Genomic DNA, 27,643 nt, shown 5'->3' with positions numbered 1-27,643 from the left:
TGTAGAAAAATATCTTCAAGACCTGGGGGTAGGTGGTAGATTCTTAAAAGAGATAAGAAGAGGACTGAGATGGACTACTGATGTTTAATGTACATAGAAGTTTTAACTAGTTTTACTGTAAAAATGTGGAAATGCATAGAGTGGATGGTAACAAAAAGTAACAGCTAGGTTATAAATGGTGCTGTGGCTGAAAATGGTAGTCTAGGTACATAAATGCCAATTGATAGAATGTTAGAGAATAATCTAGGAACTGAATAGCACAGTAAACCAAGAGGAGGATGAGAATTGTGGTGATGGTATGGAAGCAAGAGTGTCCTTTGTGAGCTAGAGCAAATGTATATCACTACTGCAGGGTGTTGGGAATGTGGAGAAGCATGGGGAAAATATAGCTAGGTGACCTAATGACTGTGGTTAGCAGTAAGAACATAAATTCTTGCATCTTTATGAAAGATGTACCGTGTTGATAACGAGGCAGTATAGAAAATGTGAGCCAAATGTACACTATGGACGTGGTAACAATCAGATGATATTATCTTATCTGTAGCAAATGTTCCACCACAGTGTGATGTGTTAATGGAGGGTGTTGTTTGGGAGTTCTGCACATGTACATGATTGTTTTATAAGTTTACAACCTCTGTCATAAAAAATACATTTAAAAAATAATAATAGGGTGGGCTGGGGGAAAAACACACCAAATGTAAGATAAGAACTATGATTAGTAGTAAGATTTTGACAATATTGTTTCACAATTTGTAGCAAATGTCTCACAACAACGCAAGGTGTTGGTGGAGGGTTGATGTACGGCACCCCTGTATGATGTTATGCATGTTTGCTTTGTAAGTTCACAACTTTTACTATACACTTAATTGTTTAAGTATATTGGTATATAAATGATATAAAGATAATAGGGTTGGATGGGGGAAAAAATACTTTGGTTAGTAGTAATATTTTGACAATGTTCTTTAATCATTAGTTAAAAAGGTTTAACAACAATGCAAGTTATTGGTGGTAGGGTGAGCTATGAGAGTCCTGTATGATGTTATACATGTTTGTTTAGCAAGTTCACAACTATTATTATACACTTATTGTTTATGTATGTTTATGTATGAGTGATATACTTCAATAAATTAATAAAAATATTAATGGAAAACTGATACATTGACTGTTTGGAAAAATTTTCATGATTAACTAAAGTTAACAAATTACAAAACTATATAAGCAGTATAAACCCATTTTACTTGGATAAATACACACACACATATGGGAAAAGATCCAATAGTATCCACATCAAATGACAGTGAAATATTTTGGTGGTAGAATTACGATTGTCCTAACTTTTTTTTTTTTTTTTTTGCTTTTTTGCTTATATGTATATCTCACTGTTTCTTCATTGAACCTTTGTTGCTTTTTAACAGGAAAAAAAATGTATTTTAAGTGCATAAAAGCCATAAGTCACCTCTAAAAGCAAATTTTCAATAACACATTTGGAGCCAAAATGCTTGTAAGCTGTTAAGGGGAGCACAAATGATAAATTCAAGGCAGTGGACTCTCTTTAGAGAAAATTATGTTATAAAAGCAAGGAGCAACAGGTCTTGGGAACATGGTTACTGAGATGGAGAGTCTGTGCACTAGAGAAGAGGCAGAGACAGAAGATGCAGACAGGGACTCACTGCAGGAGAGGGCTGATAAACCCTCCAACAGCAACAGGCTGTGCTCTCCATTCACCAATAGCTTCCACTTAGGCTGGGTGGAGCTATCTTACCCAGATCTCCAAATTCCCTTTCCCGTTTGTACTAAGCACATCCCAGTGCTGCAAAAGCCCAGGGAAGGGGCAGGTCCTACCAGAAGCAGAACCCATACTCTCAGTCTCTTGTTTTCTTAGCCCCATAAACTAGCTGCAACAGGCACTTTTCATCAGCAGCTTCCCCCAGGGCAAAAAAATGGAACACTTCAGGCCCTGGGAGGGGCTCTCCTAGACCTTCCACCCCCACCCACAACTGCAGTCAGAACACACACTTGACTTTAGTAATGAGAAAAGGTGCGTTCTCGACAATTCCTAAGAGCCTGAGTGCTCTGTAAGAGAGATTATGTTTTCTTTTCATTTATTTCTGGGTATATTAACAGCTGGTGACCTAGATTAAGAAATAATTTAATATGTAGAAAGGCAGGCCATATCACGAAACTCCTTCACAGATGGAAAGCGGATTTCATGAAAAGCTTCAGACAGAAGATTCAAGTAATTACTTGGAAAGGGGAGCGGGGAGGAAGAGCAATAACTACAGCTGGGTAAGGAAGTATGGAAAAATGATGACAAAACCTGGCTGGTATCACAAGGCCAGCAGATCACTGCTACTTTCTGGACTAGTAAGGAAGGACTGGAAGAGGGCGAGAAGCCTTTCTAACACAGCTGCGGAGGTAGCGGCAGGAAGAGGATCACTGCAGCTCAAGAGGAGCTCGGGTAGATATTAAAAGAAATACAATCCTCTTACTGCACTGAGCGCCTGCATGTGTGGAGGGAAGGCTAGAGGCAGCCAACCAACCTCTGGGCATGGGGACAGAGCAAAGCGAGCAGTGCCTCCTTCTGCCCAGGTACTGGGGTCTCCTGGAACCCCGGGATGGGCCAGATGAGAAGCACTGTCTGTCATAGACAGCAAAACAGCAAGTCTGACTTCCAATAAAACAGGGAAAGGAGAAACACCCACTTATCCCAGGGAAGCATTGCCACATGAAAGAATACAGTTCAACCGATACAAATCATGGGTCTGGAGAGCCGGTGTTCCTTTTCCAGTACAATGCTCAAGCTACAATATAACTGTCTTTTGCTCAAGGCACAAACCGAGACCTTGGTGTCATCTGATACAAGCAGTCACGGGGAAGCCAGGCACGCTCAGCGCCTGTACAGAGCCCCTTCTACTGGTCGGCGCTGTGCTTGGTTAAGTCCTGGGTTTAGTTTATGCATTTCTCTGGGGGGAAAAATAAATTACCGCGGGCAAATTACAGAGAGGCCTGCAAAACAACCGGAACCCTAATACATGCAATATGGATTTTTTTTAATGCAATAAAACGTCCCCTTTCGTGCAGAAAGGTGCAGAGGAAAAAGTGCTGGGCTCAGGTTCTATTTATTTTTGACCTTCCATAAAAGGACACTGGCGTCAAAAGGGGCAGACACACACCCAGCGATAAGCAAAAAAAAAAAAAAAAAAAAAAAAAAATGTGTATCCAGATTTCTGATTTGAACTCCACGATTCGCTCGACAACATTGGAGAAAACCTTGGTTTTTCGCGACCCAACCCCATTGGACCAAAACGGGTTGGGTTTTTTTTTCTTTTTTGGTAGCTTCTGTGTTAAATCGCTCGTTTGGAACTGCACTAAGTATCCTCGAATTCCTCCCTAAGGAAGGAGGGCGGCCGCAGTCTCGCCCGGTTCTGCGGCCGCGTCCCCACGAGCTGCGAGCTGGGCAGCGGAGGGGCGGCCTCAGCACTCAGGTCGGGGACAGCGGGGAACTGGCCGCACCTGCGACCGCTGGTGCCCGCGAGGAGCACCGACTTGAGCCGGGCTCCCGGCGACGCCTGGGCGGGCTCCGGGGGTTGGTCCAGAGGCGCGGGGCGAAGGGAGCCGGGGGGACTGGGGCGCACCCCGCGCCTCCGGGGCTGGGGTCCGCAGACCCCTGCGCGCCCTCCCGCCTCCCGGCCCGGGTCTCCGCAGCGCCCGCGTCCCGCCTTCGCTGCCGCGGTGGCGGGCGGAGAGAGAGCGCGCCGGTGCGACCCGGGCCCGGGTCCCCGCCCCGCGGCGCGCGCGCACCCCGCGGCCCCCGGCCCCGCCGCGCGGCAGCCCCGCGGCCTCGGCCGCTCCCGCGGGCGCACTGCCCTCCGGCCGCCCGCGCCTCCAGCCACCCGCCGCGGCCGCCCGCCGCCCTCGGCCGACCTTCTCCTGCGCGCGGTTGAGCCGCTTCTGGACGTTCTTGGCGAAGATGCCGGTCTTGATGTCGGCCATGGCTGCGGGTCCCCGGAGGCTGCGAGGAGCTGGGCGGGAGCGGGAGCCGGCGGCGAGCGGGAGCGGAGGCGGAGAGGCGGCGAGCGGGAGAGGAGGAGAGGAGGAGAGGAGAGGAGGAGAGGAGGAGAGGAGGAGAGGAGGAGAGCAGGGGCGCACCGGGCGGCGAGGAGCGGCGGAGCGAGAGGGAGGGGCGCGGCGGGACCGCCTTAAAGAGACAGAGCGGCTGCGGGAAGCGCCCGGGTGGCTGCAGTCGCGGTGACACTGCGGGGCGGGAGCGGCGGGGAGGACCAGAGAGAGGAGAAGCCAGGGCCAAAAGTGCCCCCGAGAGAGCCCAGACAGGTGGAAGAGGAGGTCAGGAAGGAGAGAAGGCAGTCCAGGAAATGGAGTCAGCTCTCAGGCACAAGTGGAGCGTGTGTGCGTGTGTGTTTCAAGAGGAGTTTGTGTTGGGGCAGGGGAGAGGCGAGAGGTGAACAGATAAACAGATCCTTTACAGCCTGAGTACGAGAAAAGAAAGCGATGTAGGAGCCAGTGGGATTGGCGCTGCTCTGAGGAAGTGGCAGGTGATGGGCGGGCTCCTGAGCCCCCAGCAGTATCCAGCTGGACCACCCTGGCAAGAGACGGCGTCTCTCACTGCCACACACACACCCCTTCCCACTAAGTGTCACCCAGCCCTCAAGAGGTTCACTGCCCAGTGAAGGAAGCTGAGTGGGGAAGCAGCAAAGTCAGTGCAGCTGGTTAGAGCTGCAGTAGAGGTCCAGATGGAGAGGGGAGGAGGGAGGGACCACATCCAACACCTGTTTAAACTTTAAGGCAGGAGGTGGGAGGGAGTTCCTGATGAAAAAGGTCAGCTCCTTGAAGACAGGTGCTTTGATCATCTCTGGAATACCTGTGCTGAGCAGATACCCTGGTAGACGCACTCCCCAATAAACGTGGCCTGGAGCAATCAGGTCCTTTTTTAGCCTAACGTCAGCAGTGTAAGACCCCAGGCCTCCTAAAGGCATGCTTCCTTGAAAACCTTCCAGCAACCTTAAGAGGGACACATCATCACCTGCATGCCTGAAGTGAGAATAGTAAGGAATAAACTTGCCCCACACCTACCCAGAGCTCTGGAAGGATCCCACTGATGATGGAACCGTTCATGCTCAGTTCCCTCTGACAGTGGGAGAGCAAGGCAGGTGGTGCCCAGCAAACGGTGGGCAGAAGTGAAATAGGCACTGGAGCCTGTGAGTTCAAGAAGCATCCCGCTGTGCCTGTGAAGAGACTCATCCACCAGTGACTCCCCAGTGAACTGCCTCCCAGGATTCACTCCCTCTTCTCGGTTCCAGAATGGCCCTGTGACTAGCTTTAACCAATAAAGTGTGGTAGAAGTGACACTGGGCCAGTTCCAGGCCTTCAGCCTCGAGAAGCCAGGCAGCTTTTACACTCTGTGGACCCTGGTGCCACCATATAAGATGTCCAGGCATCCCCATTGTAGAAAACCCTATGAAGAGGCCACAGAAAGGCAGAGGCTCTGAGAGTACTTGGAGACAGGAGAGTAAACCAGATGCCCCAGCATCCCAGCTGAGCCTACGTCCAACCAGCCCGCTGGCTGAACGCAGCCACACAAATCACCTTTAGCAAGGTGAGCAGAACCGCCCAGCAGATTTCAGCCCAGGGTGCAGAAAGGCGAGCCAACAAAATGGTAGCTGTTTTAAGCCACTACCTTTTGGAACGGTTTATTATAAAACAGGAAGTAACGAACACCTAATCTATTTGCTTGACTCTTATTTCCCTAGCATGATTCTCCATCCTGGTTTGCCCAGGAATGAAGGGATTCCCAGATGCAGGACTTTCAGTGCTAAAACTGCAAAAGTCCTGGGCAAACCCAGATGAGTTGGTCACTCTACTTCCAAAATCCCAAGTACATATTCCAGAGGTAAATAAGACAGAGAACAGATTTCTTCTCTTAGTTAACATTAGTGTCAGCTCTCTCAAACAGGAGACTTCATCAATTTTGTTCTGCCTTCGGATCTAGCCATGAGGATGCAAGTCTCTAAATGCAAGAATACACCAGAAAGTTCAGAAGCACATCAGTCCACAATCACACAATACTGTGAGTCAAACCCCATCTCCTTCCACCCTGGGCCTGGCTATCGCTCCCTCTGCAGACATCACCGCCCTTTCTCTGACAAGCAAGGAGTTGGAGTTCTAAGCAACATGTTTACCTTTCCTTTGCTCCCCATAGAGCCACAGGCAACAATTCACACTCTATCGGCCTTTCTCTTTCCTTGCATTATTGGAACATCACATATATATCTCTTGAAATGAAATTGCAAAGGGTTAACTTTTATTATTATTCAGATGCCCAAATCTAGTTCTGTAACGTGGGTGGAAAAGGGAGGCTTGTCATTTCTTGATAATTTTATTTGGAATACATGCTGAGCATATTAAAAAGTTGTTATGTGAAAACTGTGATCAGATCATTTTAACTCAACTGCAAGTTAAATCGGTGCCAGTTTTCAGGTTGCCACTTGGCTCATTATAGTCTCTGTGGAATATTAACAAAGCACTTTAGCTGCTACTTAGTAGGTGCTTTGTAAATATTTCTTGGAAAATACCTGCCTGCACAAGGCTAGCTCCTTATCGTTCATCGTGCAAGGCATTGTGCTAGGGGTGGGAGAGACCCATCCCTTAAGAAGCCTTAGCTGGGATTCATGAACTCTGCCCAAGTACCTCTTTAAAAATTTAAACCTGGCATGCTGGAGCGCATAGCTACTAGCAAAGCAAATGAATCTGGCTTGCAAACAAGATGATAATGCTGGTACAAGAGCCCCCTGAAACACATAACAAAATACACCTTGACAGACCCTTAGCTATTTCTTCTCACAGTTCTGCAATAGCATCACTGGAACAGGGGGGCAGTGGGTTGGGGGACCCAAATGCAATGACTGAATATTCCTATACTGTCGAGTGGAGTCTTTTTCCCCTCAAAATTGTAGGCAGGACTCAAGTATCTTAATCAGGTGGGCCCTCTCTGGTTGCCAGGAGCATTGGGTGTTCACAGCCCCACCCATCAGGCCACCCCTCCCTTCCCCACAGTTGTCTTTAAGGAAACTCCCCAGAACACAGGTGAAACCCACTGGACAAGGGGACCTCAGATGCCCCTTCCATCTCCAGAGGTGTGGGACCCGTGCTTCTGCATCCTTCCTCCTTCACAGCACCCCTTGATTCAGGGGTTCTTAACAAGAGGTCCGTGAGCTTGAATTGAAATACAAAAAAAAAAAACATCATTCTTGTGAGGACGTGTGGGCGCAGGTATGATGTATTTATTAAAAAATACACAGGATAGTGTGGCCTTTGTAAAAGGTCCGTGGTTTACACCTGACTGGTAAAGGAGTCCATGGAACAAAAAACAGGTAAGAACCCCTGCCTTGATTGTCTGTACCTCTGCCTTGGACTTTGCCATCCCTTTACACCTCAGTCAGTCCAGGAAAACTGGAGCCCATGCAATTCCATCGTTATTGACAAGAAGTAACCCCAATTCTCTCCAATTTCTGGGGCAAGCTTAAAAGTCACGTTATATTTAAGCTGTATTCAGGCATGGTTCATAAACCGCAACACAATTCCTATTCCAAATTTTTATCCATTCAGAATTCCTGAATGAATTCTCAATTTTGATTTACCTTCTTTCTCCTTCCAAATTCCACTTCAAATTAGTTGATAACTCAAAGATGCGAATTATGACAGTCTTTGATAATGACCTGAATAGACCCAGAATTACTACTATGTTATCACAAAACTGATTTCCCCCATTTAAAAAATGTTTTCATATTTTATTTTTCCCATGTTTTACTAGCACATAATTTTATCCTCTCCTATTATCATATCATGTCCGTCTGCTAGTTTGACTGAGATTCTTAGAGGAGGAGATTTCTAAGTCCATTTTTAAAGCATCAGATCTTTCCTAACACTTATTGGGGTTATAATATAATAACATATATAGTGTGATTTTTACACTAAATATATTCTAATTAGCCACAACTTCTTTCTAATTATTGGATTTGTTGTGTCATTGTATAGATAATTAAAAAGTAATTGTATTTAGATATTTGGCTTAGCTTATTATTGGTTGTTATTCTTCCCTCACTATTTAACCACTCTAAAGGAAATTTTATTTTCTTTCATAAACGTTAATGAAAATAGCAGTCATAGGAGGACTCTATAAAAAATAGTTTGATTATTTTATACATGTCAGGTGAAAACAATCAAGTGCAGAAGCATGGTCAACTCTTTATGCCAACTGTCTACATTTTAGTTCCACATCTATTACTAAATTCTGCCTACACGACTACCCTCTTCCTTTCTTATTTTAACCAGGTCTAAAAATAACAATCTCCTAACTACATTAATAATGCATCACTAATGCATCTCAAAATGCTAAATAGGAGGCAAGAGCTTTGTTTTACCCAGACGGAGCCATTGGCCACTAAGGAAAACAATGACACTGTATTATACTGCCTAATGACTTTAATGTATTTCAACACCATGTTTGACACTTTTATGCAAAGTAGACGCAAAACAACTCCTATATCCCAAACAAATTGCTTGAACATCTCTTAATAGCATGCATGCCAACTGAGAGGTGAGGAAGCAAAACAAAATGGAAATTCTAAGCCACACCTCTTTCTGAAGAAAGGCACAAGCTCCTGCAAATATTTTATTCAGTTTCTATCCACAAATATGCTATAAAAATTCTATATACACATGAGGGAACCAGTCGGTTTATGTTACTGAGAGCACATTTTTCATTGCTTACATACCTCAACTCTTTTTTTTTTCAGGAATGGTTTTCTAACTTGCACAAACCCCACACAGTGATGTGCATAAAAAAAAGAAAACTTTAACAAATGCTTCATTTTATCATATATTGGCAATGCCTTCTGTGGCTCAAGGAAACTGTTCTTTGCAAAAGCTGTCCATATGTGTATTTTTGTCTGAATATTGGTATCCTGCTGAGCCCACCTTTGACTGCATGGCTGCTTCTGCTCCATCACCCCCACCCCCTAACACAGGGGCTCTTCAAGTCTGCTCCTGAGCTGTGGCCACTGGCACAGCAGACATATTACCTGGGACCGTGGGATCCTCCAGTGCAATGTCCCTTCACTCAGAGCTCTCACTTCAGCCAAAGCCCCTGGGTAACGTGGCCAACTCACTGCTGACCCTCACACACATTCTGGTATGATTTTAAATGTGGGAAGTCAGCATTAATTACTGTGTTCTCCCCTGCTGCAAACACGTACCTGTCCCATTGCAGTAGAGCTTTCTTCCACTCCAGAGGCCACTGACCGTCTACCTGTTCTCACATCTAGAGTTTCCTCACTCCCTTCACCTCTCTTCTCTACAGACCCCAACGTGCTGCTGGGTGGAGCCACCTCCATGAAAATCAGGGGCATCAGGTGGTGATGGTGGGAAATAGCTCCGATGACTGCGCTTTCAGTATTACTGCTATAGCTGGGCGTGATGATGGCTTAAATAGGCTTCAGTGGGCTAGTGGAGGACAGAAGCCAACCTATTTCTTCTCAAAGCAGTGCTTCTCAGAAAGATCTATCCCCTGTTCCAAAGACCTACCAAAGAAACAAATTTCCAAAAACAAGATTCTCATTAGTTGGAACAGCCTGTATTCATTTGTTGCTTTCCCTTGAAACAATGTGTATGGTTTGTCCTTATTTTCCTTCCTAATTTAGTGGAGATAGTTTCAAGAGCAAGTCCCATGCCCGTTAGTTCTCTGGTAGCAGAGGCTGACTCGGAATGGGGGGTACAGGTTTATTAGAGATGAGCACCTGTGGAAGGAAGGGGGCGGAAGCAGGACTGGCAGCGGAGGAACGGGAACTCGGTGGAGGTCGGACAGAGTCTTGGCCCATATGCTGGGAACTCTGGCAGGAGCATCGCCTGCCCACGGAGTGCCCTCTCAGGCGACACGGCTGAGCCTTCACACCCGCCCCGCAGCCACCAGAGCCAAGCTGCTTTAGCAAAGGTGTTGTTACAGGTTGAATTGTGTCCCCCCAAAATATATGGTAAAGTCCTAACCCCCGTTTCCACAAATGTTACCCTATTTGGAAATGGTCTTCGAGGAGGTGATTTGTTAAGATAAGGTCAAACTGGAGTAGAGTGGGGGCTTAATCCAGTATGACCGGTGTTTTTATTTGCTAAAAGCTGCCAGAAGCAATAGACCAGAAATGGATTGGCTTTCATTACCAGAAATGGGGGGGTTATTGCTTTACAAGTTTACAGTTCTGAGGCCATGAAATTGTCCAAATCAAGGCTTCATCAACCCCAAAGTCTGGCTGTTGGCAATCCTGGCCTTCTCTCTCAATGGCAAGGCACATGGTGACATCTGCTGGGGCTCTCCCTTCTCCAGGCTTCTTGCCTTCAGCGTCCTGCAGCAAAGTGGGTGATCAAAAAGGTCTTTGTGAAATGCCACATATCAGCAAAGCACTACACATGAATGGGGGGGGGGAGAAGGTAGTGTTTTAGTCAGCCAAAGGGATGCTGACGCAACATTCCAGTAATTGGTTGGTTTTTATAAAGGGTATTTATTTGGGGTAGAAGCTTACAGTCACAAGGTCCTAAAGAGTCCAAGTCAAGGTACCATAAGATGCTTTCTCACCCAGAGTCTATTGCCATGTGTTGACACAAGATGGTGGGCAATGTCTGTGAGGATTCAGTCTTCCTCCTCCTCCCAAGGCTCTGTGGTCTCAGTTTCTTCCAATCTCAGCTGTAGGCTGGGGTAAGTCTCGTCTCTCCCCTGAGGCTTGTTTCTCTCTGGGCTCCACTGCTCTGCACTCTCCACAAGGCCAGCTATAAACTGTCAGGCAAATGGCTTGTCTCTCTTCCCGGGGTTTCTGCCATGTCTAATGGAGCCTTCTCTCTTTCCTCACAGATCTGCTTACTTCCTGGGCTCCAGGATCAAAACTCTACTTTCCCCTCTGCTGTGTTGTTTTCTCCTACTGACGTCCTACTGACGTGGACCAATCAAAGTCTTAATCATTATTTAATCAAGTAAAAGTGAAACCACTGAATCCAGTCCAAATTAATATACCCAGAGGAACAGACCAGTTCACAAACATAATCCAATCTCTATTTTTGGAATTCATAAAAAATATCAAACTGCTACAGTAGTCCATGCCAATTTTGCCTTCACTTCTGTCAGAGTCAATTCATTTTCCCTTGACTTAGTAGTTTTTCCACAGTAGATTCAAAAAAGGACCAAGATAAGGCTATCCAATTAGGTCACTTCTCTCTAAGATGGATTACATTAGTAGAGTTCACAGGGATTTCATTGATTCACCAATATGAGAGCATAGAGATGAAATTGAGAGCCCAGATTGAGGTGGTCCAGAATTTTTTATTTCTTTCTTTGGCCAGTAGTTTTTGCAATTTATAGAATTGGTTTATCATCCTTGTGTTTGTTTTTAATTACTGCAGGCACTGTTTTCTATTTTCAACTATATTATATGCTCATTTAGCTACAGTGGAAAAAGAAAGTGTTTAGACAAATTTCAATTCATTCTTTTAACCCAGAACTCATCTTTTTTTTAAAAAAAAAAGACCATTTCCACACTCAATTGGATGGCTATAATTAAAAAGTCAGTAATAATAAGGATTGGCGAGGATGTGGAGAAATTGGAACTCTCATACACTGCTGGTGGGAACGTAAACGGGTGCGACCAATTTGCAAACAGCCTGGGAGTTCCTCAAAATGTTCAAGAGTTCCTTATGACCCAGTACTTACACTTTTAGGTATATACCTAAGAAAAATGAAAACATATTCTGTGCAAAACTTGTACACAAATGCTCATAATGGCATTATACCTAACAGCTGATAATAGTAATACTCTAATTGTTTTCTTCCTATTCTTAATCTGGCACAGGGCAGGCTTCTAGGGAGTGTGTGAGTGCTCATTTTGTCATAGTGGGTTATATCATTGGGTGGAGACCCATACAAAGAGAGTGAAGGTGTACCCACATCCTGGGGAGGACTGATGTTCTCAAACAGAGGGAATTGTATCTCTTGAAGAATTGGTGGCTCCCAATGGGTTAGGGTAGTCAAGTATGTCAAGCCCTCAACATTGTTGCAAGTATCTCTGAATATGGCCCTTCAAGTAATGAAGGTTGATTGTCATGGTGGGCCCTGAGGGAAGGGGGAAAGAGGTGTTGAATAGATGGAATCTGTGTAACTGTGGGGCAATAGAAGTGTTCCACAAGATCATGCAATGATGGACATAGGACATGTTAAATTATACCAACAATATATAAAAGTCTATAGGCTAAAATGTAAACCATATTTAAAAAATAAGATAACTAAAAATTTAGAAAATTGTATAGTCTAAAATACAAACCATAATGTAAACTCTAAAAAAAAAAAAAAGACAATAATAGCCAAAAGTTTTCCAACTCATTTCACAACCTAAACACCCATGAGCTGATGAATGGACAAATAAAATGTGTCTATCCATACCATGAAATGTTATTCGATCTTAAATGTATGAAGTCCTGATTCATGCTATAACATGGATGAACCTTGAAAGTGTTAGCTAAGTAAAGAAGTCAGACACAAAAAGCCATGTATTGTATGATCCCATTTATAAGAAATATCCAGGATAGGCAAATCCATAGAAACAGAGAGTAGATTAGTGGTGGTTTAGGGCTCAGGAGAGATGGGAGGTCAAGGAGGTGATAGGTAAAAGATATAAGGTTTCTTATTTTTTTTCTTATCTGAGAACATCCTAATTTCACCTTCTCCCAAAAGGATATTTTTTATTTAAATTCAAGAATTTGTGGGTTTACAGAACAAGCTTGCATGAAATACAGTATTCCCATATACCACCTTATTAATATCTTTCATTGTTATAGTACATTTTTTACAACTAATGAAAGCATATTCTTAATAATTGTGCTATTAACTGTAGTCCATAGTTTAACTTAGAGCCCACTGTGTTGTGCAGTTCCGTGGATTTGTAAATTTTTTTTTATTCTAGTACCATATGTGCACCTAATATTTCCCCCTCAGAGGTGATGAAATTTCCAAAATCGATTATGAAAAACCATTGAACTATACCCTTTAAATGGGTGAATTGTACCAAATGTGAATTATATCTCAATAAACCTGTTACAAAAAAAGAAAAGAATATTTATACCATATGTAATGCAGAGAAATGAAAAGAGAAAATAGCCCATAATCCTACCATCCACATAAATCCTGATGACAATTTTAAAAATGAAAAAATATATAGATGTGATTAGAACATTCAAACAGTAGAGAAAGGAACAAAATGGTGAAAGCTTTATATCCATTCCCCCTCTCCAAAGTCTTCTAAGGTAACTACTAAGAATTTTAAAAATTTCCTTTCAGAAAGCATTTTATACATATATATCTAGCACATATCTTATTTATTTTGATTTACACAAAGAATCATACTATACATCTTGTTTTGCACCTAGCACTTTCTACTTAATATAACTTGGATAACTTTCCACAGCAGCACATACAAATCTTTCTCCCTCTTTATTTCCCCACCTCCCTTTCTGCCTCTCTCTCTCCCTCTGTTCTATCCTTCCTTACTTGTCAGAAAGGTAAGTTTTCAGGTTTTGTGGGGTGTTGTTGTTGTTGTTGTTATTTCTTCATACTTTACATGAAGGAAGGAAAGAAAACAAAAATACATGATTTTTTTTTTAAAGATTTGCTTTTTATTTATTTCTCTCCCTTTCCCACCCCCCAGTTGTCTGCTCTCTGTGTCCATTCGCTGTGTGTTCTTCTCTGACTGCTTCTATCCTTATCAGCGGCACCAGGAATCTATGTTTCTTTTTGTTGCGTCATCTTGTTGTGTCAGCTCTCCGTGTGTGTGACACCATTCCTGGGCAGGCTGCACTTTCTTTCGTGCTGGGCGGCTCTCTTTACGGGGCGCACTCCTTGCGCGTGGGGCTCCCCTACGCGGGGACACCCCTGCGTGGCAGGGCACTCCCTGCGCGCATCAGCACTGTGCATGGGCCAGCTGCACACGGGTCAAGGAGGCCTGGGGTTTGAACTGCGGACCTCCGATGTGATAGACGGACGCCCTAACCACTAGGCCAAGTCTGCTTCCCCGATTTTTTTTAATCAGAGGAAATTCTATAACAATACAGGGGTCTCTTCCTTTTAATGTCATTTTAATTTTTTTCTGATTATATAAATAAAACCCTCCCATTACAACAAAAAAAAGCAATGTGTCAAAGTTTAATTAACAAAGACTTATACAGTGTTTACTCTGCACCAGGCCTTGTTCTCCTGTTGACTCAATTAAATTCTCATAGCAACCCTGTGAGTTAGGTATTATATCTCTATTTTACCAATAAGGAAACTGAGGCACAAGGAGAGTAAGTAAATTTCACGGTTAAATATCAAATCCAGCAGCCTGACTCCAGCCTTTCCTCTCAGCCACGACACTCTGTGGTGGCTCCTTAGGCAAATGAGGTCAAGGTCATTTAGAAACCCATATCCTGCAGCCGTCACCATTGACGTCCTCCCATGATCTGTGTATAGATTTATGAAAAAATGCACATTTTTATATAAATAAAACTCTCAAGTACAAAACACATGCACATAAAATCAAAGGGGCTTTTGACACTAACTTTCCAAAAAAATGGGATTAACTGTATATGCTGTTCTTCATCTCATATTCTCTTGTAACAGTGCATCAGGGAATTCCTCCAAATCACTAGTGTAACTCTAGCAGATTCTTTATTAACAGTGAGATATTGCTTGGTCAGATATCCCTCAGTGTATTTAACCACTTGCCTATTCCTTTTGGTTCCGGGATTTGGAAACCACACATTAGGAAGCAACAAACATCCAGGTATATATCTCCTTTCACATTAGTACTTTTATTCTTAGAGATTAGATTATCAGGGCAGGGGCTAAATTGCTCTTTTTTTTTCAGATTTTGCCAGATCATTTTCACAAAAACATGAACTACTCACACTAATTAACAGTGATTGAACCTATGCTTTCCTTGACTGTCTCAGCCACTGTAGGTGAAATGCCATTTTTTTTAAAAAAAAGATAGAAAACCTCTTTTTTTTTAAGATTTTATTTTTTTTAATTTTTCCTTCCTCTCCACTGTTTGTGCTTGCTGTCTCCTGTGTCTGTTGGTTGTGTGGGAAGGAGGCACCCAATTGCTTGAGACACATCCACTCTCTGCTTGTTGTGCCTCTTATTGTGTTTCCTTTTTTTTTAAAGATTTATTTATTTAATTCCCCCCCTCCCCCGGTTGTCTGTTCTCTGTGTCTATTTGCTGCGTCTTGTTTCTTTGTCCGCTTCTGTTGTCGTCAGTGGCACGGGAAGTGTGGGCGGCGCCATTCCTGGGCAGGCTGCTCTTTCTTTCGCGCTGGGCGGCTCTCCTTACGGGGCGCACTCCTTGCGCGTGGGGCTCCCCTATGTGGGGACACCCCTGCGTGGCAGGGCACTCCTTGCGCGCATCAGCACTGCGCATGGGCCAGCTCCACACGGGTCAAGGAGGCCCGGGGTTTGAACCTTGGACCTCCCATGTGGTAGACGGACGCCCTAACCACTGGGCCAAGTCCATTTCCCGTGTTTCCTTATTGTGTCTCTTCATTGCATCAAGTTGTTGCATCAGTCCCTCACTTCAGCTTGCCATCTTGCTCATCTTCTTTTGGAGGCACTGGGAACGGAACCCAGGACCTCCCATGTGGTAGGTGGGCACCCAACTGCTTGAGTCATATTTGCTTCCCTGAAATGCCTTTTTAATTTCTGACAATGTGATTGGTGTACAGTGATAATTCACTTTTATTTTAATTTGTTTTTCCTGACTACCAGGAATTTTAAAGACATTTTGTTGTTGCTGACGACGATTCCTCAGGCAATTTGGATTTGCCTATTCAAAAATTTTCCCATTTTGCTATTGCATTGTCTTTTTACTGATTATAAATTGTTAGAGTTCTTTGTGCATAATAAGCCCTTAAACTGATGCACTTACCAAATCCAATGGATGTGTCATGATGATGGGAACGAGTGTTGTTGCGGGGGGGAGAGGGGGTTGGGGGGGTGGGGTTGAATGGGACCTCACATATATATTTTTAATGTAATATTATTACAAAGTCAATAAAAAAAAAAAGCCCTTAAACTGTTCCACTAACCTTTTTGCCTATTTCCTATGTTAATATCATGCTACTTTTATTATAGAGGTTATACCTTGTGTCAATATCTTACAAGGCCCTCCTTTTCATATTTTCTTGACTATTCTTGAATATTTATTCTTCCAAATGAAACTTAAGTTTACTAAATCCATTTTAGACATATATAAAGGTTCAAATTTGAATTGCATTCAATATCTATATTAATGGAAGAATTCATATTTTCATGATATTAAATTTTCTCATTCAGGAAATTTTATTCAGATTTTGTTTTATGGTTTCATAGGAAGCTGTTAAGAGGAGGCACATCAGAGCTCTTTTTCCTGAATCAGCCCTGTAATAAGAGGAATTCGGAGTACCTTTTGCATCAGCCATGTGATATATCTAATGGTGACTCTTAGCTGACCTCATCCCACCCTCTCTTGCCTCTTCTAAGACACTTTTATCCATTCTCATTGTTCATGCCTCCTTTTCTGGCACCTTCTCCTATGCTCAGAACTCACTCCCATCTCTGCAGGTCCTTGCTATACAGTCACACCCTCCAGCCCTCCACAGCTCCCTCTAGTGTGTCTTCAAGAACTGCTGCTGGGCACACATTCAGTTCAACCCTGGCTGGGGTCTGAACTAGCAGCCCCATCATTGTCTTATGAGTTGTTTGCAATGGTCCATGACCCACAAGAGATTTGCGGGAGAAAGGGGAAGGAACAGTTTTTTACGTCACTAGGGCTCTGACACTGTAAACCTCCCAAGGACCCCCTCACCTGCATGCCATTCCTGCCGCTGCTTCCCAGTCCTCTCACATGAAGTTTTTACCTGAATCTCTGTGACCCTGTGTACTGAAGTGTCATAGGAGCCTTAAAACTGCCATACACTGGTTCTGGTTGTCCCCCAACTTTTCTGACTCTAATGCACTTTCTGGGTATATTTTATTGTCATTTGCCTGCAGAACTTTGGCCTCTTGTCAAAGCTGCTTTAATTTAGGTTATCTCCATCACTAGGGAAGTTAACCAAGCTAAATGAAGAATGTCTGTGCATTTTCTCTGTTTTCTTTTTCTTTACAAAGAGGAGAATGTTCTCCTATAGAATCATGCTTGTCAATGACCCAAATGCCCCTTGAATCCAAGAGAAATTGTAAGATGGGACAGGGTATGTCACAGTCTCTCCATGCTCTCAGATTCCATCCTACCCCCATTTTTAAAATACAAAATATTCATTTCCTCAGGTGTTCATCACTTTCATTCCACAAGCCAATAATGATTCAATTCATACATCCGATGTATTGAGAAGAATCTGTAGAACATGATGTCACAGATACATAGATGAATATACTCACCCAATGAAGATACTCACCCAAGCAAACCTTCAGAGGAGGCAGATTTACAACCAATAACCTTGGACCCAACAGATCTAAGTCAATAACCACCCTGTCTTAGTTTGCCACAGGGCTGCTGACGCAAAGTATCAGAAATGGGTTGGTTTTCATTATGGAATTTTATTAGGGGAATATCTTATAGTTCCAAGGCCATGAAATATCCAAATCAAGGCATCAGCAGAAAAGCTCTCTCACCAAAGTCAGCTACTGGAGATGCTCGTGTCCTACCACATGTCCTGCTGAGGTCCCTGCCTCCCCCTCCAAAGTCTACCATCACTGGAGCTCAGCTGTGGGCAACCAGGCATAGGGCTTGTCTCTCTCTGGGCCTCCTCTCTCAGTCTTGGCTACTTGCCTTCTTCCCGAATTCACCTGTGGGCTATCAGGCATATGGCTCATCTCCTCAGTCTTGAGTTGCTCCATGCATCCAGCCTCTTGGGGGCTTCGTGCTTAAGCTTTGGCTGCTAGAGATCTTTGAGTCTTCTCTCACATGGGCGGATCAAAACTGGTGGCTTCCTTTCGCTGTATCCTCTTTCTCTCTGTGTCTCCATTTATATAAGACCCAGCAAGAGGGCAGAGACCCAACCTGAGTCATGCCTCACTGATGTAACCCTATCAAAAACAGTCTAATCAAGTGGTCCAAAATGAATCTAATGCAATCAAAGGGTACCACTCTCACAGGGATGGATAAGTTTAAGAATCTTTGAGATACAAAAAGAACTTCAAATTCTCACACACCCTATTAAAAGTTTATATTTATTCTGGAGCCTTTGACATGTTTCCTTCCACCTGCTACCATTTTTTCATTATATGGTGTCGAGCATGCTGCTTTTTTAAATGTCAAATTAATTTTCTGTTGAAAAATTCATAACTATGGCAGAATGCTAATAAGCTTGGGCATGTTGTATAACTCCTTTCTATCTCAGTTTTCTCATCTCTAAAAAAGGGATAAAAATAATACTTACTTCATAAGGTTGTGGTGGGAAATAACATAGTTAATATATGTTAAGCCCATTGAATATTGCCTGGATGGTGTTAAGTGCTATATAAATGTTTATCATCATCTTCATTGTCATCGAATTTGGCATTCTCTCCTCTTTCTTCTCAATGAAGAATTCTTTGTCAGCCTCTTAACACTGCTTGCAATTCTCCTGTTACCATGTATTGCCAGGACACCTCTTTTGTGGTCATCCTGGGGACTTATGGGAATGTATAGAAAAAAAAGAGCAACATCCCAGTTGAAACTTAGAACATTTTCATGATCCTCATGAGGTTCTTCAAGTTCAGAGGACCAGGTATTGAAACACTTATTAATAAAGCCTATCTCAGAGGAAGAGTGTCACCAAAGCATCTATAGACTAACCCCTTTTCCATATTATAATTTCTTCTTCAGTTCTCTCTCAGATATCTCTCTGCCTTCCTGTTACTACAATACACCTACATCCCATAGTAACTTGATAACTTATAGCTAGAGAGGAGGACAATGGAAGGCTTTTGATGTAGCTCTTCAGAAATCATCTCCGTAATCCTTCTTAATCTTGTGGGCTCCTGGCATCTTATCCCACAGGGCTTGCCATTTGCCATAGCAATTCCAGGTGCATGGGAGTGTCAAGTGTGCCAATGAAATCCACATGTGTTCTGCTCCCACATCTACCACATCCAAATAGAAGAAGCACAAAATAAAACAGTCCACACAGCAAACCAAAACAAGTGCACATATTACCTAAATCTTACTTGAATCACACTACATGCTAATCAATAACTCACTTATGATTATACATACATATCTTAAACAAATATTATTGAGCTCCACATGTGTCAGGAATTATGCTAACACTAGTGACACAGTTGAGCAACAACAGGGGTGGTCCTGTTGGGGAGACAGCTTGGAGTCTATTGGTAGCACAAGAGATTTATAGAATAATCACGTTAATCAATGCAAAAATTCAAACTTCAATAAATGCTCAGGGGAAAATGATATAATCTAGAAGGCTGACCTAGACATGTGGGGCATGGAAGTTTTCTGTGAGGAAGAGACATTGGGCATTTATCTTTCCTTAACTAAGGAAAGAAGGAAAGGAAATTTCCACATACCTTGATGGATGTGTAAAGACCTCTGGTGGAAGGGAGGATAGTCACTTAAAGCTGCATGAAACATTCATTAGGCAGAAACCACTGGCAGAAAACCAGATTGTGTATGTGTGCCGGGGGGGAAACCTGAGTATAGATTTGGAGATGGGAGTCTAAAATGCCAAACCAAGGGAAAATATTAAATAAGTGGCTAGATATATGCATCTGGAGCTCAAAGGAAATGCCTGAGCCAAAAATATAAATGTGTATATAAATAGCTTAGGAGAAGCATTTAAAATTAATGATCTTGGATGAGATTGCCTAGAAAAAGAGCATTTATTGAAGAAAAAAAACAAAAAACAAAGAGAAACTAGACCTAGACAAGGTATAAATGTAATGACTGGGTAGAAGATGAGTCTACAAAGTAGGCTTAGGAGAGACAGCCAGAAAGAGGCAACCAAGAGAGTGTGGTATCCCTGAAAGTAAGGGGAGGAAGAGATGCCAGAGGTTGGAAGTCTCAACAGTGTTTAAGAATGCTGCTGAATTGATGTGGAGAAAGTGGCCATGGTAGCTGCTGAGGGTAGGGAGTGGGAAGAAGAGATACGATGTGGGGGTATTTTCAGGACTTGGAGTTGTCCTGGGTGGTCCTGCAGGGACAGTTACCAGACATTGTGTGTCCTCCCATGGCCCACTGGGTGGACTGGGGGAGAGTGTAAACTGTAATGTGGACCATTGACCATGTGGTGCAGCAGTGCTCAGAGAAGTATTCATCAAGTGCAATGAATGTCCCACGATGATGGAGGAGGTTGTTGTTATGGGAGGAGTGGGGTGAGGGGGGTGGGGGAGTATATGGGGACCTCATTTTTTTAAGTGTAACATTAAAAAAATAAATAAAGACAAAATAAATAAATAAATGTAAAGTTAAAAAAAAAGAATGCTGCTGAATTGTGCCATTAGATGTGGTCTGAACAATACCTGTCATATGTGAGGTTAGAAAGATTGTTGACCTTCTCCAAGCTGTTTCAGAGGAGCAATTTAGGGGTGAGGGGTGCAGGCATTCATCCTGAAATAGGTTGAGGAGAGACTGGGAACTTAAGTGGAGACAGATAATGTGGACATTGCTTTCAAATTGTGAAGGAAAAGAGTAAAAGATGGTGTAGAGATGAAGAATTAGTTGAGATTGAAAGATTTTGCCTTTTTTATTTTTTTATCCTTTAAATTTTATTAGAGAAATTAGGAGCTTACAAAAATTTCTTGCATAATATGCAGAATTCCAATCCATCCCCCTTAAGTTGTTGTGGATCATTTGTTACAGATTATGAAAGAACATGATGAGACTATTACCACTAACTATGGTTCTTACCATACCCTTGATATATTTTTCCATACACCTGCTATTACTAACACTGTGTTAATGTTAAATATTTGTTATAGTTCTGGAGAGAGTACTCTCTTATTTGTATTGTTAACCATAGTCCATCTTCTACCACATGTTTCACTGTGTTGTAGTCCCAAGATTTGCACATTCTATCCAAAGTGTAGACTCAGTGGCTCTCTATCATCATAGAGTTCTGCAGTCATCACCCAATAAACCTTTGAAAGTTTTCCTTATCCCAAAAGAAAAAATATCATACCCTCCTATTATTCATCCTTAGTGTTGAATAGAACCTTCTCTGATACTGATGCAAGAATATTATAATATTTATGCTAACTATAATCCATAAATTACATTAATTGTATTTTCCCATGCATCACTATATTCACATTTTAATAGTGATGCACATTTGTTTTAGCTCATAGAAAAACATTCTTGTATTTGTATTATTAACCACAATCCTCACCCACATCCAGGTTCACTGCGTTATTCAGTCCCTACCTTAATCTCTAGCTTTCTTTCAATTGACATTTACCTTCCTAGACTACCCCTTTCAGCCACAACCCCATCTATAAAATAGCCATGTTAGTTATACTCACTACATGTTACCATCAACCCTATCCACTTCCACTTTTACAGTCAGACTAATTAAGAAGTCTATATACATTAAGTATTAGTATCCCTTCTTGGTCCCCATCCTATTTGCTAGGAACTTATTGTCTAGGTTTTAACTGCATGTGTTTATTCTTCATATTTAATTCATGTTAATGAGACCTACACTATTTGTCTTCTTGTGTCTGGCTAATTTCACTTAGCAAAATGTCTTCAAATTTCATCCATATTATCAAATGTGTCCCAATTTCATTTCTTCTTATAGCAGCATAGTATTCCATCACATGTATATACAATATTTTTTTTATCCATTCATTAGTTGATGGGTACTTGAGTTGTTTCCATCTGTTGGCAATAGGGAATAATACTGCTATGAACATTGATGTGAAAATGTCTTTTCAAGTCACTGTTTTCAGTTCTTCTGGATATATTTCTAGTAGAACGATTGCCACATCATACAACAGTTCTATATTTAGCTTCCTGAGGAACTACCAAACAGTCTTCCACATAGGCTACACCATTCTACATTCCCACCAACAGTGAAGGAGTGTTCCTATTTCATCCTCTCTAGCACTTGTTTCCTGTTGTTGTTTTTTTAATAATGCCCATTCTTTGAGGTGTGAGATGGTATCTTGTAGTTTTGATTTGCATTTCTCTAATAGCTTGTGATATTGAACATTTTTCATGTGCTTTTTCACCATTTGTGTTTCCTCTTGGGAGAAATGTCTATTTAATTCTTGTGCCCATTTTTAAATTGGGTTTCTTGCTCTTTTATTGTTGAGTTCTATGGTTTCTTTGTATAGTATACAGCATGGAAATCAAACTCTTGTCAAATATATGGTTTCCAAATATTTTCTCCCATTGAGTGGGTTACCTTTTCACCTTCTTGACAAAGTCCTTTAAAGCACAAAAGTGTTTGAGGAGACCCCATGTATCCATTTTTTCTTTTATTGCTTGTCCTTTGGGTGTAAGGTTTAAGAAACCACCACCTGCCACCAGATCTTAAAGATGTTTCCCTACATTTTCTTTTAGGAGTTTTATGGCTCTTGTATATATATTTAGTCTTTGAGCCATTTTGAGTTAATTTTTTATTGGTATTTTGTTGAGGATTTTTGTGTCTGTATTCATTAGGAAAATTGTCTATAATTTTCTTTTTCTTTTTTTTTGTAATACATTCATCTGGCTTTGGTATGAGGGTGATATTGGTTTCACAGAATGAGTTTGCTAGTGTTCCATCCTGTTTGATTTTTGGAAAAGTTTTAGTAAGATTGGTATTAAATCTTCTTTGAATGCTTGGTAGAATTCACCTGTGAATTCTATCTGGTCCTGAGCTTTTCATTTGGGGGAGTTGTTTGATCTCTGTTTCAATGTCTTTGCTTGTGATTGGTTTGCTGAAATCTTCCCTTCTTCTAGAGTCAGTGTAGGTTGTTCATATGTTCCTAGAAACTTTTCCATTTCATCTACATTGTCTAGTTTGTTGGTGTGTATTTGTTCATAGTATCCTCTTATGATCCCTTTTATTTCTCTGGGTCTGTAGTAATGTCTCCATTTTCGTTTTTGGTTTTATTTGCATGTTCTTTCTTTTTTTCTTTGTAAGTCTAGGTAGGGGTTTGTCAATTTTGTTTATCTTCTCAAAGAATCAACTTTTGGTTTTGTTAATGCCCTCAATTGTTGTTGTTTTTTTTCGTTATTGTTCTCAATTTAATTTATTTCTGTTCTGATCTTTGCTATTTCATTCCTTATTCTTGCTTTGGGAACAGTTTTCTGTTTATTTCTAGTCTTCCAGCTGTGTAGTTAGGCTGTTGATTTTAGCGCTTTCTTTTTTTTTTAATGTAAGCATTAAGGGCTATAAATTTCCCTCTCAGCACTGTCTTAGCTGCACCACAGATTCTGATATGTTGTGTCCTCATTTTCACTCCACTCAAGGTATTTATTGATTTCTCTTGCATTTCCTTTTTTGACCCTCTGATTATTTAATAATGTGCTGTTTAATATTCATGTATTTTTTTTAAAAAATTTCCTTTTCCTGCCTGTTGTTGATTTCCAGCTTTATCCCATTATGATTAGAGAAAGCGTGTTGTATAATTTTGATCTTTTTAATTTATTGAGCTCTGCTTTGTGACCCAACATAGGGTCTATCCTGGAGAAAGATCCATGAAGACTTGAGAAGAATGTATACTCTGCTTGTTTTGGGGTGCACTGCTCTGTTATGTCTATTAGATTTAGTTCATTTATCATATTATTCAAGCTCCCTCTTTCTTTATTCATCCTCCATCCAGATGTTCTATCCAATGCTGAGAATGCTGTATTGAAGTCTCCAATTATTATTGTAGAGACACCTATTTTTCCCTTCAGTTTGTCATTGTTTGCATCAAGTAATTTGGGGCATCCTGGTTAGGCACATATATGTTTATGATTGTTATTTCCTCCTGGTGAATTGCCCCTTTTATTAAAATAATGACCTTCCTTGTCTCAAATACATCTTTGCTTTTTAAATCTATTTAATCCAATATAAGTAAAGCTACTCCCACTTTTTTTGTTGTTGTTTTTACTGCATGATGCATGGAATATCTTTTTATAGCCTTTCACTTTCAATCTACCTTGTGTCTAAGGTAAGTCTCTTGTAAATGGCATATTGATGGCTTATATTTTCTTATCAATTCTGGCAGCCTGTGTCTTTTGATTGGGGAGTTTAATCCATTACCATTCAATGTTTTTACTCTATAGGCAGTTCATAATTCACCCATTTTGATCTTTGGGTTTTATCTGTCATATCTTGTTTTCACTACTCTTTTAAACTTTTAGTTACTTTCAGTGATATATAATCTTCATTTCTAAACTGTCTTCCAAGTCTCTCTCTTCTGTATTTTCTTTTCAGGCTGTAGCACTCCCTTTAGCATTCCCTGCAAAGCCAGTCTCTTCATTACAAACTCTCTCAGTTTCTGTTTATCTGTGAATATTCTAAACTCACCCTCATTTTTGAAAGACAATCTTGCCAGATATAGGATTCCTGGCTGGCAGTTTTTCTTTTGCAGTATCTTAAATATATTGTACCACTGCCTTCTTGCCTCTATGGTTTCTTGTGAGAAATTAGCACTTCGTTTTACAGATATCCCTTGCATGTTATGAATCTGTTCCATCTTGCTGCTCTCAGGATTCTCTATCTTTGGCATTGGATATTCTGGTTAGTATGTGTTTCAGGTTAGTTCTATTTGGATTTATTCAGATGGGAGTATGTTGTGCTTCTTGGAAACAGATATTTATGTCCTTCAATAGGTTGGGAAATTTCTACCATTATTTCCTTAAATATTTCTTCTGCTCCTTTCCCTTCTCCTTTTAGGACATCTATGACATGTATGTTTGCATGTTCATTGCCATCATTTAGTTCCCTGAGACTCTGCTCAATTTTTTCCATTCTCTTCTTTATCTGTTCTTTTGTATATTTGCTTTCTGAGGCACTATCTTAAAGCTCATTGATCCTTTCTTCTGCTTCTTCATATACATGCCTCCAGTTTATTTTTAGTTTTATTTATTGTGCCTTTCATTCCCATAAGGTCTGCTATTTTTCTATATATGCCTTCAAATTCTTTGTGCTCACCAACTGTCTCCTTGATGTCTTTAATATCTTTAGCCATATCACTGAATTTATTAAGGAGATTTGTTTGAACATCTATGATAACAATTGATCATGTCTCAACTCTTATATGTCATCTTGAGGCTTAGTTTGTTCCTTTGACTGGGCCATATCTTCCTGTTTCTTCATATGGTTTATGATTTTTTTTGTTGGTGTCACTGCATCTAATTTACTAGATATATTTATTCTTGGTCCCTTTACTATCATTAGTCTAGGGATTTCTATTTGATTGGCTTTGTGCTACAGGCCATCTTTGATACTTGGTTCAACATAATCTGGAACATGAGTGGCTCATGTTTAGCCAACCTGAAATGTTTTCAGCTCTTTTTTATCTTTCATCTATTTCTTGCCCTTTCTTCCTTGGTGGTTGCAGAATAAGAGCCAAGAATGTGGTTGATAATGTAAGCTGTGGCTGAAATTGTCCCAGGAATGAATGAAGCTTCTTCCACCTGTCTCGCCTGCCGAGGGTAGGGATGTAGTTGCCCAGAAAGACTAATGAATCTCCATGCCCCTTCCTCCCCTGCCTGAGGCAGGAATGGAGCCACAGGTGTGGGCAGCAAATTAAACTGTGAGAGTACAAACTGACTGCAATTGCCCAGACAAACTGATGAAGCATTAACCCCCCTATGCCCCTGCTAATGACTGGAATGGAGCCTCCAGTGTGTCCAGCAATCTAGTTCATAAAGGCTGAAAGTGACTACGTTGCCTGGAGATGGTGTGGGAGCACCTTCCCTTATCCTGCACTGTCACGGGTGGGGATGAAGCCACAGCTGTTTCTAATAATCTAATTTGTGCAGGCTGAAAGCAAATGCAATTGTCCAGAGAGACTTAGGGCTCACTATCCCTCCTCTTGCCCTGTCAGGGGCAGGGATAGAGTCAGAGATGTTTCCAACAGTCCAGCCCATGCAGGCTGAAAGTGGCTACAGCTGCTCAGAGAGGCTGGTGCAGGTCCCCAGGTTCCTCCCTGCTAGACGTGGGGCTGGAGCCTATGGTAAGGCTGCAGTCTGACCTGGGTGGAAGGAAGCTAGTCCCTAACTTCACTATGAGTTTCAGTCAGCCCCACTTGCCTTCATGCCAGGGGCAGAGTTAAAGTGGCAGCTATCAGCCTCTTTCTGACTTTCAAAATTTAGCTGTTCTTAGCATTGGACTTTAGCCAGGCAAATCTACTAATCAGTAGCTGAAATCAGTACCTAGCCATATCTTTCTCCCCCATTTTCAGAAATGGAGCTTCCAAATCCAGCCAGGGAATAGCTCCCAAGGTGGCTTGAACCGCTAGCAGGGGACTGGACACTGTCCTCTGCAGCATGGAGTGCTCTATTCATGAATCTTCATTACAGATGGGCAGTTTCTTCCTTCCTTTCTTCCAAGAATGTTGCAGGATGCTCTTTTCTTCTCCTGGATCCCCTAAACAGATGATTTAGAAAGCTCAGGCTGATTACTAACTGCCCTGTAGGATGAACTAACTCTTGAAGGTCCTTACACTGTCACCATCTTGCTCTTCCCCCAGAGAAGATTTTGTTTTTTTTTTACCTTTCTAATTGTGATGAACTAACAGATACATATACATAAAGTTTAAAGAAAAAAATAAGAAAACACCTGTGCTCCCACCACTTAGCTTCTGGAATAGAACATTAGGAGAATTTTAGAAGCTGCTATGTCCCAATTGTATCCCATTCAAGAGAAGGTATGTTTACAACAGAAGAGCCATAGCATGTTTAAATGCTGATGGAAGGTTCTAGCTGAGAAGGACTTTTATACAAGAGAGAGAAGGGGTAATTGGGTAATCGATAGTGAGGGGTTATTGGCAATACAAGGAGAGAGCTGGCTTGAAGGTGCAGGAGAAGCAATGGACCATAGGGAAGGGGAGAGATAGCTCTAATGATGGGTATAAAGGTGGAGAAATTTGTAGGTTTGGTATCAGAAAGTTGAAGTTCAGTCCGATGACTTCAGTTTTCTCAGTAAAATGGGAAATTGGCTCATCTGCTGAAAATGAAAGGGGAAGAAGAGTGAGGGAAGATTTGAAATAGTCATTGCCAATAGCATATAAATGTAATAGTGCTGCTGATTGGTGTTGAGGCCTTATTTGAGATTGATGATCATATATTTTAAATACCAACTTGATCTTTTATGTTTATTTCTCAGGAATATTTGGCCATTTGAAAGTAGGTACAGAAAAAAAATGGGTTCTTGTAGGGTTGAGCTTCTGTTAGACACAGAGGAGCATTTTGGTTGAGAATAATAGCAAGAGTTTTAAAGTGAGTATAAACTAAATAGTAGGAAAAGGATGGACAAGAGAGAACCACAAGGGAAGTGGACTTGGTCCAGTGGTTAGGGCATCCGTCTACCACATGGGAGGTCCACGGTTCAAACCCTGGGCCTCCTTGGCCCATGTGGAGCTGGCCCATGTGCAGTGCTGATGTGC

At 41.8% G+C, this 27,643-nt stretch overlaps 1 protein-coding gene across 2 annotated transcripts in view; it reads right to left on the bottom strand.

Annotated features, from left to right (window-relative positions):
- The window catches only part of AMPH (amphiphysin), a 267,871-nt gene extending 263,262 nt beyond the window's left edge, over positions 1–4,609 (bottom strand). The window contains exon 1 of one of the 2 annotated variants that reach the window (XM_058296765.2): positions 3,925–4,609. In XM_058296765.2, coding sequence (XP_058152748.1) covers positions 3,925–3,993 — 69 coding nt within the window. In that variant the 5' untranslated portion in view covers positions 3,994–4,609. The remainder of the gene's footprint in view (positions 1–3,924) is intronic. The other variant, XM_058296766.2, reaches the window with a different exon arrangement.
- Positions 4,610–27,643: the final 23,034 nt, after the last annotated feature.

This window comes from Dasypus novemcinctus, chromosome 5 (genome assembly GCF_030445035.2).
Source record: "Dasypus novemcinctus isolate mDasNov1 chromosome 5, mDasNov1.1.hap2, whole genome shotgun sequence".
In the NCBI taxonomy this organism is placed as follows: Eukaryota; Metazoa; Chordata; class Mammalia; order Cingulata; family Dasypodidae; genus Dasypus; species Dasypus novemcinctus.
This window is presented reverse-complemented; position numbering and strand designations above follow the sequence as displayed.